Raw genomic sequence first — 12,452 nt, forward strand, 5'->3', positions numbered from 1 at the left:
ATTACATGTAACAGACATCACATGGAAATGAATTCACTAAATTCTGGGTGAAAATGACAATGGACCCTGTCAAATCACAGCAAATATTCACCCGGGTCACTCGTTTTTCAGGGAAAGAACTAGGCATTGCTATCAAGTGTGGTCGATGTGATTCCAGCCCCACCCCTTCTTAATGTTTCTGGGTCAATTCCCATCACCACACCCCCAGATCCAGTATCCTGCCTGAAATATGTACACACCTAACAAAATTAAACCCCTCACCACCAATAGATTTCTGAACGGACAATCAATTCATGTGCACTACCTCAGTATTTTTCTCTTTTTATACTAAATTTAATTTGCAATACATATAAATATATATATATTTCCTACTGTAATTTATATGTATTGAAATATATTGCTGTCAAAAACAATATATTTCACAACATACATCAAAGTTGCTGGTGAACGCAGCAGGCCAGGCAGCATCTATAGGAAGAGGCGCAGTCGACGTTTCAGGCCGAGACCCTTCGTCAGGACGGACATTTCACAACATCTGCCAGCGATATTAAACCTGATTCTGATTCTGGAGCTCAGAAGACAAATTGTTTGATAATTAATTAATCATTTATTCATTTGCTCCGAACAGACAATCCTTACCATTGTGTGTGTGGAAAGATTCGAAGGATCCATCATATTGCTCGCTGCTTGCTGCGGATTGTAAAATCCAGGAGGTCTTTTTGCTGCCAGTTCCCACTCCAAAACCCTCAGGATAACTGTAAAATGGAATAAGATAAGTTCGTACCAGAGGAACCACCCAATGGAAACAGTATATCAATGGGAGTAAATCAGGTGGCCCGTTTTGTCTCAGCAGATGGGTCACTCAGTTAACGTCCTTTAAGCACGATACAGGAACATAACAGAATCAATGTAAAGTCTCACCCAACAGGGAGGACACAACCAACATAGAAAAAAACAACAGCAAACTGTGCAAATACAAAAAGAAGGAAAAAAGCTAAATAACAATTAAAATAAAGAAATAAGCAATAAATATCAAGAACATGAGATGAAAAGTCATTGAAAGTAAGTCCAATTCAGCTGAGTGAAGTCATCCCCTGTGACTCAAGAACCTGAAGGTTGAGGGATAGTAACTGTTACTGAATCTGGTGGTGCGGGACCTGAGGCTCCTGTACCTTCTTCACGATGGCAGCAGTAAGAAGAGAGCATGGCCTGGATGGTGGAGGTCCTTGATGATGAAAGTTGCTTTCCTGCAACAGAGGTCCATGTAGATGTGCTCAATGGTGGGCAGGGCTGGGCCATATTCACTTCTCCAAGTCTGATCTAATTAGAGTTTTATAAACTTGCAACAATATCTTGCAGCACTTAAACTCATTCTCCTGACTAATGAAGGCCAACATAACCATAATCCAATGATCCATCGATCACTGCTCCCCATCGACCTCATGATCCAATAATCATTACTCCCCAAGTGTGGTCTAACCAGGGTTTTATAGAGCTGCAACATTATCTGACAGCTCTTGAACTCAATCCCCCAATTAATGAAGACCAACAAACCATACATCTACTTAACGGGGTCTGTTTGTGTTTAATGGTAGATATCTAAACATAGTGATTAGAATAAAGAATGCAGACAAGCTGGAGGCACTGATAAGACTGATGGGAGCACGATATGTTAGTTATCATGGAATCGTGGTTTAAGTGGGAGTAGTTTAATCTTCCTAATTTCAGGTTTTCAGGGACAATAAGGAGCGGAGCGGGAAATAAAAATGGAAAGGTAGGAGCAGGAATGACAGCAGGGAGAAGATGTTAGAAGGTCCCCAAATCTGGAGAGATGAGCTGAACAAAGAACCTAAAAGGAGTAAGCATAATACTGGGAGAGTATCTCTGAATCCAAGGGTAAAGGGAGGAGAAGATGGTGGCGCGACGCAGCTCACAGCAGCCATTCTGGTGAATGATATCTGTTATCTGTCAAGTAGGGTGCCGTGCACAATCCTGATTTGATGGAGACAAACGTGAGAGTACAGAGGAACATCTGGTGAAACTTCCGAAATGCCTGTTTCGCCGCCGCTGCTACTGTGTGATCCACAATCTCCGGAGGGGAAGGCCCCGAGTCCTTGGCTTTGCTTGATGCTCGGCGGCCGGGGCGAGGTCAAGGCGCTCAGCAGAGATGGTGCTCAGTGCTCGGTGTCGGAGGGCTGGTTGGAGGCTCGAAGTTTTCAGACGGACTCAGAGTCGGCTGCGGCCGGGTGCTTCCAGTGCATCAGCAAGTTTGCGGCGCTTCCATCTGCATGAGATGATGGGGCTATCGGTCCGTGAGACTTTTTTTTACTCTCATGGTCTGCTCTTTATCAAATTTCAGTATTGCTTTGCACTGTTGTAACTATATGTTATAATTATATGGTTTTGTCAGTTAGTCTTGGTTTGTCCTGTGTTTCTGTGATATCTTTCTGGAGAAACATTGTATCATTTTTTAATGCATGCATTTCTAAATGACAATAAACGAGAACTGAGTGTCCTCATAATCTAATCTAATCTAATAATATAATCTAAACAAATGCTCAGAGAGAACTGGAGAGGGACCTGGGCTGTGAAGGTGGGGATGTCAGGGATTGGCATGTTAACTGGTAGAAGGCAGTATAAAAAGTACTGAGGACACTGACTTCCTCAAGTCATCTCTGCAGCAAGCCCAATGAGAGAAGCAACAATTCTGGATCTAGTTTTATGATTTTTACTCCCTCACATTGTGGAATGGATGTAAGATTTAAATAGATTCTAAAAAACGTAAAAATGTAGGGAACAATGGAGGGAGCTTAGGAGAGACAATGGTGCCTCATGGCGATCCTTTGCTTGCATCTTCAGAAACAGCTCTATTTTCATCTTTAATATCTTTATTTTTCCCTTTCAGGGGTCTTTTGAAGACCCTGAGCTGGAGTTAAACGCTGACTTCGGTTCTTCACGGGAATGGAACCTGCTCTCAGGGTCTCATGACTGGCTGTTATTCGATATGCCAAGGGTGCAGCCTCAGAGATCAGCTCGCCTTTGGAGTTTCTGGATTTCGTGGCTCTGGAGGCAGGCGGTCTCCAGGTCAGTGCCTCTGCAGGGAATCGGTGTGTCATAGGAGACGGAAGATCGAAAGTAACAAGCTGGCAGCTGGTTGTGTGCCCAGAGACCGGAGTTCTTTGGGCACAGAGCTTGGAAAAAGCAACGCCACGGACTTTTAACATCGTAAGTCAGCGAGTTGTTTGTTATGTCTCCTCTCTCACTGTGAAATGGAGACATCTCTTTTTCTCTTATTAGGGAGAGAGACAGCCTGTGGTTTGTCAAATTACCAAGTGAACGAGTAATCTTTGGGGTACTGCAAGTCTGTGACTTTATTGATGCTTTGCTGCACGCCTGAGTGCTCGATGGGGGCGCTGATGCCTTTTTTTGCTGGTGGGGGGGAGGGGGATCATTGCTCTGCTGCTGCTTACGTGTGAGAGGGAAGAGCTGGGGGGGCTTTGGGGTTCTAACATTTAACTGTCATTCATTCTTTGGGGCACTTCTCTGTTTTCATGGATGGTTGCAAGGAAAAAGCATTTCAGGATGTATATTGTAACATTTCTCTGACATTAAATGTACCTTTGAAACCTTTGAAACAAGGAGCAAGAAGGAGTATCAGTGGGAAAACATTCTGTGATAGTGATCATAATGCAAAAACCACAAGCAAATAGGAATAGGCCATTCACCCCCTCAGCCTTCCCCTCCCCTATTCAATGTGATCACGGCTGATCTGCTCCAGCTCTCCAATTCCTCTCTATGCCAGTTCCCCATATGTCAAACAACGATCTACCTCCTGGTTAAATACAACCAGTGATCCATCCTCCACAGCCCTCCAGATCAGAAAATTCTAGAGATTCAATTCCAAAACAACTCAATTGTCTTAATTGTGCCACCAGGTTCCTTCTTCTGAGTGTCTCCTATCAGTGGGAAGAGTCCAACATCTACTCTTCGGTCCCTTGGAATCTCATATTTCAGTGAGATTGCCCCTCGTTCTTCTAAACTCTAAAGATAACAGAACTAACTTCTTAAGACACTCCTGATATGACAACTGGCGAATGTCTTTTGGACTACAGGGTCTGTGAAACATCATTGATGTTTGTTTATCTCCTATCATTTATCTCGCCTACTTGGGGTGCCATGGTTGTGTAGCAGCTAGCCTAATGCTATTACAGCACCAGTTATCATGTTCAGTTCTGCTGCTGTCTGTAAGGGGTTTGTATGGTCTCTCCATGGCCACGTGGGTATACATGTGTAAGACTGAATGACAATAACTTGAACATGAACTTGTGTACCTTCCAGTTTTAATCTGACAAAGGCAATGGGTGAGGCAAATGATGAAAGACAAGCTGGAGTTGTATGTTGCAAAAACCACATCCCATTGTTCTTGCAGGAATTTCAGAGTGTTCAACAGGATGAGTAAGTCCATGGACGATTGTCTAGGCCTCGACAGGCAGTATAGGATTGCTCTGTTCAGACTGCTATACAGGCTGCTCACAACATGATCTTTCTGGGAATAAACAAGCTCCATCACCTAAGGAAAGGAAGAAAAAGCACAAGTAATCAGATTCCAGAGTTCTGTAAATTAAGGAAAAGATTCAAGATTGTTTAATGTCATTTCCAGCACACTAATGTAAACGAGAACAAAATAATTGTTACTCCAGATCCAATGCAGAACAAAAAAATCCAATAAGATAAAGACACAACCATAATAAAAATACAATAAATAGTAGGTAGAGGTGTTGATCTGCCTTACTGCTTGGGGAAAGTAACTGTTTTTATTTGTTTAGCTTTATTTGTCACATGTACATCAAAACATACAGTAAAATGCATCATTTGCGTCAAATCGAATCAGCGAGAATTGTGAGTTGTGCAGGGGGCAGCCTGTAAGTGTCAGCAATTTTCCAGTGCCAACATAGCAGGCCACAACTCACTAACCTTAACCCATAAGGCTTTGGAATGTGGGAGGAAACCGGAGCACCTGGAGGAAACCCACGCAGTCATGGAGAGAATGTACAAACTCCTTATGAACAGCGGCAGGAATCAATCCCCAATCATTTCCCACCAGTGGAATCTTTTCAACATCTTCTCTCTCTTGGCCCCATGGAATCTCATATTCCACTGAGTTTACCCCTCATTCTTAGAACATAGAAAACCTACAGCACACTACAGGCTCTTCGGCCCACAAAATTGTGCCAAACATGTCCTTACCTTAGAAATTACTAGGCTTACATATAGCCCCCTATTTTTCTAAGCTCCATTTCCCTATCCAAAAGTCTCTTAAAAGACCCTATCGTATCCCCCTCCACCAGCGTTGCCGACAGCCCATTCCACGCACTCACCACTCTCTGCGTAAAAAACTTACCCCTGACATCTCCTCTGTACCTACTCCCCAGCACCTTAAACCTGTGTCCTCTTGTGGCAGCCATTTCAGCCCTGGGAAAAAGCCTCTGACTATCCACACGATCAATGCCTCTCATTCTCCTAAACTCCAAAGATAACAAAACTAACTTCTCAAGCTGCTCGTCATACCTGGTAGTAGCAGAGCACAGCAGGGAACTTACTTAACAACTGGCCACTGACAAAGGATCAGTAACTTCAGAAACGTTTCATATTGACGTTTATTTTAATATTTAATCTGTTATATTTTAGTCTGTCTTTAATAATTGTGTTTATTCTTCGGTAGTACTGTATGCAGTTCTGGTCACAAGAAAGATATTATTAAGATTGAAAAAGCACAAAGAAAATTTATAAGGAGTTGTCAGGACTTGAGAACCTGGGTTATAAGGAAAGATTGTTTGGTGGCTTGTTCCACACTCTTACAACCCTCTCAGTGAAGAAGTTACCCCTCATGTACCCTTTAAACTTTTCACCTTTCGCCTTTAACCCATGACCACCAGTTATAGTCCCACTCTACCTCTGTGGCAAAAGCCTGCTTGCATTTACCCTATCTATATCCCTCATAAATTTGTATATCTCTATCAAATTTCCCCTCAATCTTCTACATTTCAAACAATAAAGTCCTAACCATTTAAGCTTTCCTTATAACTCAGGTCCTCCAATCCCAGCAACATCCTTGTAAGTTTTCTTTGCACTCTTTCAACATTGTTTACATCTTTCCTGTAGGTAGGTGACCTAAACTGCACACAATACTACAAATTAGGCTCACCAACATCTTACACAACTTCAACATAACATCCCATCTCCTGTACTCAATACTTTGATTTACGAAGGCCAATTTGCCAAAAGCTTTCTTAACAACCTTATCTAGCTCGGATGCCACTTTCAGTGAATTATGGACCTGTATTCCCAGATCCCTTTGTTCTGCCACATTCCTCAGTGCCCTAGCTTTCACTGTATAAGACCTACCCTGGTTGGTCCTACTGAAAGGCAAAACCTCGCACTTTTCTGCATTAATTCCATCTTCCATTTTTAATGCATTTTTCCGGCTGTCTAGATCCCACTGTAAGCTATGATTGCCTTCCTCACTGTCCATTACACCCCCAATCCTGGTGTCATGCGCAAATTTGCAGATTCTGTTAACCATTTCATCATCCAGATCGTTGATATAGATGCAAACAACAACGGACGCAGCACTGATCCCTGCAGTGTGCCACTAGTCACAGACTCCAGTCAGAGGGGCAACCATCTACTACCACTCACAAACAATCTGCAGATGCTGCAAAACCAAGCAACACACACAAAATGCTGGAGGAACTCAGCAGGCCAGGCAGCAGTCTATAGAATAAGAGTGCAATTGACATTTTGGGCCGAGACCCTTCAGCAGGACTGGAGAAAAAATGCTGAGGAGTAGATTTTAAAGATGGGGGGAAGGGAGAGAGAAACACAAGGTGATAGGTGAAACCTGAAGGGGAAGGGATGAAGTAAAGAGCTGGGAAATTGATTAGTGAAAGAGATACAGGGCTAGAGAAGCAGGTTAATTGTCATTCAACCATACATGAATACCCATGAATACAGCCAGACGAAACATTACTACTCTGGGCCAAGATGCAAAGCACAGTACCAACAATCATACACAGTGCAAGGTATGTACATGTATCAGTCTCACAAAAAAATATAGAGTCCAAGTCCTTGAGTTCACGACTGTGACAACAGTCTGCAGTCGAACACAATAAATCTTGTCTTCCGCTGAGTGAACACTGCGGGGGTAGGCGGGGGGGGGGTGTCAGCACCAACTCCAATATGTACACCGCACCACTCCGGCACGCCAATAGAGCACACCATCTCCGACGCCTCCCTCCTGGGGGGCCACAAACAGGCAACACCGCCCCTTGAGGTCTTGCCCTCAACACGACCGAGACCATGCAGCTCCCCACCATCCGCCAGTCAGACTTGCAGAACTCCACATTAACAATGTCCAACAGGGTCTTGCGACCACAAGAAAAGCAATTACTCACAGTTAGGCAGCACACCACCTTCACACACCGACACCTCTCTAACACAGTCAGCAGCACGATCCACACCTATTCCAGCCCCTTCAGTTTTGCTGCCAACAAGCAACTCATTGATCAGGTAGACCTGCAGTACTTTCAGTTCTTAATCTCCAGCAGGGTTTTGCAATCATAAAAAATACATTTAAAAAAGGCAAATAACACCCTGGGTTGGCCCCGGAGAAGCCGCTGCGTCTGAGCGCATTGCCATCTTTCCTCCTCTTTGCTCTTGTAACTCTTAATAAACCAATCGTAAGCAACAAGTTTTATGCCTCATTCATGACTTCTGAAGAATCTCCAGATCACAAAAAATCAGGATCCAACAGGAGGTAGTCCATTTGTTACCCTGGCCGAAGCTGTATTACAAATTCAACACACATTGTAGATATACTAAGTCAACATGAAACTGAGAATTTTAGATATTTTCCTTTTGCATATTTTTATCAGCCAATATTGGCTTTAACATCTTGATTTAAATAGAAGCACATTCTTATCTTAAGTACTTTATTGAACAAGCAAGGCACCGTACCTTACAGATCTGTTTGGTGAGGAAATGGAGGATCTGCTCAGGGTTCACATCAAGCATTCTGGCGTACAACTTGTCAACAACTCTTTGGCTAAAATAGATAATATTTCCAAACAGTATGACCAATTTCCCTTCAGAGGTGCCTTGTGTCTGACCTGGTTCTAAGAAAATATGGAGTGATAGTAATTCATTAGACCATAGTTTAATTGCATAGTTAGTCACACATGAAGCATCTATGGAGAAGAATAAACAGTCTACGTTTATTCCTGTTTAGTCTGTTTAATCCTTTCCATAGATGCTGCCTGACCTGCTGAGTTTCTCCAGCATTTTGTGCATGTTTCTCTGCATTTGTGTTTATAGTCACACACAAAGGACTCTTTAATGCAACTCAGCAGAACTTCTAATTTAAAGTTCATTTCAAGCTTAATTGTCATTCAACCATACATGAATACAAAGGAATGCAGCCAAACAAAACTGTTCCTCTGGGGCCAAGTGCAAGCGCGGTACCAAAAGTCACACACAGCACAAGGCACATGTAATTATGTTAGAAGTTTACGGAGATTTGACGTGTCACCCCAAGTTTTGACTAACTTCTATGGATGCACAGTGGAGAGAATCCTAACCAGTTGTTCCACAGTCCGTATGCAAACATCAGTGCCCAAAAGTCTACAGAAAGTGGTGGATGCAGACTAGTCCATCACAGAAAACTCCCTACCCACTACTGAGCACATTTACAGAGAGCACTGCCCCAAGAAAGCAGCATCCATCATCAAGAATCTCCAGCATCCAGACCATGCTACAGGCATCAGGCAGGAGGTACAGGGACCTTAGTTTCTACACTGTTAGGTTCAGGAATCAAAGCCAATTGACATGGTTATGTCAGAGAGTTGTGGGACAGGACAATTCCAGACATGTCAGATGCAATTTAATGTGGATAAATGTGAAGTTATCCACTTTGGTGGCAAAAATAGGAAAACAGATTATTATCTGAATGGTGGCCGATTAGGAAAAGGGGAGGTGCAACGAGACCTGGGTGTCATTATACACCTGTCATTGAAAGTGGGCATGCAGGTACAGCAGGCGGTGAAAAAGGCGAATGGTATGCTGGCATTTATAGCAAGAGGATTCGAGTACAGGAGCAGGGAGGTACTACTGCAGTTGTACAAGGCCTTGGTGAGACCACACCTGGAGTATTGTGTGCAGTTTTGGTCCCCTAATCTGAGGAAAGACATCTTTGCCATAGAGGGAGTACAAAGAAGGTTCACCAGATTGATTCCTGGGATGGCAGGTCTTTCATATGAAGAAAGACTGGATGAACTGGGCTTGTACTCGTTGGAATTTAGAAGATTGAGGGGGGATCTGATTGAAACGTATAAGATCCTAAAGGGATTGGACAGGCTAGATGCGGGAAGATTGTTCCCGATGTTGGGGAGGTCCAGAACGAGGGGTCACAGTTTGAGGATAGAGGGGAAGCCTTTTAGGACCGAGATTAGGAAAAACTTCTTCACACAGAGAGTGGTGAATCTGTGGAATTCTCTGCCACAGCAAACTGTTGAGGCCAGTTCATTAGCTATGTTTAAAAGGAAGTTAGATATGGCCCTTGTGGCTACAGGGGTCAGGGGGTATGGAGGGAAGGCTGGGTTCTGAGTTGGATGATCAGCCATGATCATAATAAATGGCGGTGCAGGCTCGAAGGGCCGAATGGCCTACTCCTGCACCTATTTTCTATGTTTCTATGTACAGAAGTGAGGCCACGGAGGAATTAAACAACAAGAGACAGTCTAGCTCCGAGCACAAGGACAATGGAAGAACAGAAATTGCACTGACTCAGGATACAGCAGCATTTGGGAACACCATCAAGTAATGAAGGAATTTGTCTCCAACTAACCATTTCTGAGCAAGGGATTTACCAAAGGATGTTCCTCGATGGTAATGTGAAATACCTCCATGATGAAGAGCAACATCTCAGTTTGGAATGTCTTCCTCTGCTCTTCACTGACTTTCTCCGGTAACCCCTGCAGTAAAAGGAACAGGTATAGGAATTATATCAAACATTGTTTATGAAACAGCTTTTGATAGTAATGTGTGAACATAAACAAATTCATACAGTTGTACTGTAGAGAACATTCTGACTGGTTGCATCACCGCCTGATATGGAAGCTCCCATACACAGGATCGCAAGGGGCTGCAGAGAGCTGTAGGCTCGGCCAGTTCTGTCACGGGCTATCACACATCATTGAGGACACCTTCAAGAGCCCGGGCCTCAAAAAGCCAACATTTATCATTCAAGACCATCAACATCCAGGGCATACCCTTTTCACGTTACCACCGTCAGGGAGGAGTTACAGGAGCCTGAAAAGACACACTCAATGTTTCAGGAACAACTTCTCCACCATCAGATTTCTGAATGGTCCATGGACCCATCAGCTCTTGCAGGCTGCCCCCACTACAAACCTCGCAGATTGGATTTGATGCAAACAACATATGTTTGTTTCAATGTTTCGATGCAAATGTGACAAATAAAGCTAATCTCTATCTTTAAAGCTATCTCACCATTCCTCTTTTATTTATTTATTTTTATTGCAACCTGGTAATTTTGTTAAGTCTTACACTGTACTGGCTGCAGCAAAACAACAAATTTCACAACATACATTAGTGATAATAAACCTGATTCTGATTTTGAGGTGAGTTTGAGGAGATTTGGTACATCACCAAAGATCTCACAAATTTCACTCACAGATATACCATGGAGAGCATTCTAACTGGCTGCATTATCCTCTGGTATGGAGGGTGGGTGGAGTGGGGCTGGAACACAGGACTGAAATAAGATGCAGAGTTGTAAACCCATCACGGGCACCAGCCTCCATGGTATCCAAGACATCTTCAAGGAGCGATGCCTCAAAAAGGTGGCGTCCATCACTAAGGACCTCCTCTCTCAGTGCTACCGTCAAGGAGGAGGTACAGGTGCCTGAAGGCACAGTCACTTCACTTTCAATTTTTTTTATTGATTTAAAAGAATAAGGGTAAATACAAACCAGAGGAGAAGTTATCTCAAATACATAATTCAATAATAATACAAACAAAGGAGTGTACACTGTCAAAATCATGGATAGTATTAAGCTAGTATAAAGAGAAAAGAGAACCACCTATCCTCTTTACAGTTCATGGAAAAAAAATAAAAATATGAGGCTTAATTTGGGGTATTGTATGCAGTTTTGGTCACCTACCTAAAAGAAAGATGTAAATAAGGTTGAAAGAGTACAGAGAAGGTTTACAAGGACATTGCCCGGACTGGAGGACCTGAATTAAGGAAAGATTGAATAGGTTAGGATGTTATTCCTTGGAACTTAGAAGATTGAGGGGAGATTTGATAGAGGTATACAAAATGATGAGAGGTACAGATAGGATAAATGTTAGTGGGCTTTTTCCACTGAGATCGGATGGGACTACAACTAGAGGTCATGGGTTAAGGTTGAAAGGTGAAAAGTTTGAGAGGAATGTGAGGGTCATGAGTGTGTAGAATGAGCTGCAAGTGATGCATGTGAGTTCAATTTCAATATTTAAGCAAAGTTTGAATAGGTACATGGATGTCAGGGGTATGGAGGGCTGTGGTCCCAGTGCAGGTTGATGGGACTAGGCAGTTTAAATGGTTTGGCACTGACGGGCCATTCCTGTGCTGTAGTTTTCTATTTCTCTAAGGTAGATCAGGAGTTCAGGAGATCATGTTTTAGCAATGAAAGGCCTATTCAAGAGTTTGATAACAGTGGATACGAGCTGTCCTTGAGTGTGGTGGTATGTGCTTTCAGCCTTTTAAACCTTTTTCTCATTGGGAAAGATAGAAGGGGGAGTGATTGTCCTGTCCCCGACCATGTAGGCTGATTTCCCAAGGTAGCAGAAAACACAGATGGGAGTCAGTTGAGGGGAGGCTGGTTTGCATGATGGACTGGGCTGTGTTCATAACTTTCTGCAGTTTACCCCTGGCCCAATTAGGGAACTGTGTGCAGTGGAGAACATTATGGTCTCGTCTCTCTGCTCTGAAGAATATCTGGTTGAGAAAATCCAAAATCAAAACTGAGTTTTCTGTCATATGCACAAGTCCATGTACACACAGGTGCAGCAACATCACATGTCCACGGCATCAGATAAACAGCATTCACAAGAAAACAACGTTTTTGCAAGAAAGAACAACAATTAGAACAAAAAAAATCCATTCTAGTGTAAAGTGATCAAAGTGGTCATCTGATTGGGGTTATACCAGCTGATCAAAGCTCAAAGTTCCAAGTAAACTTATTCTCAAAGTACGTATACATCACCATATTCTACCATGAGATTCTTTTTTTTTCATTTGGTTGGTTTCAGAACCAAATGGTTGAAGGGGAGTAGCTGTTCTTGAACCTAGTGGTGTAGGACTTCAGGCTTCCGTACCTCCTGTGGAATGG

At 43.0% G+C, this 12,452-nt stretch overlaps 1 protein-coding gene across 2 annotated transcripts in view; it reads right to left on the bottom strand.

The window, feature by feature from the left end:
- wdfy4 (WDFY family member 4) overlaps nt 1–12,452 on the bottom strand; it is a 351,254-nt gene that overhangs the window by 179,848 nt on the left and 158,954 nt on the right. For both annotated transcript variants that reach the window (XM_063070340.1, XM_063070339.1), the window contains exons 34-37: nt 9,902–10,028; nt 8,017–8,174; nt 4,332–4,570; nt 640–755 (exon numbers count right to left, since the gene is read on the bottom strand). In XM_063070340.1, coding sequence (XP_062926410.1) covers nt 640–755; nt 4,332–4,570; nt 8,017–8,174; nt 9,902–10,028 — 640 coding nt within the window. The remainder of the gene's footprint in view (nt 1–639; nt 756–4,331; nt 4,571–8,016; nt 8,175–9,901; nt 10,029–12,452) is intronic.

This window comes from Mobula hypostoma, chromosome 18, assembly GCF_963921235.1.
Source record: "Mobula hypostoma chromosome 18, sMobHyp1.1, whole genome shotgun sequence".
NCBI classification, from domain to species: Eukaryota; Metazoa; Chordata; class Chondrichthyes; order Myliobatiformes; family Myliobatidae; genus Mobula; species Mobula hypostoma.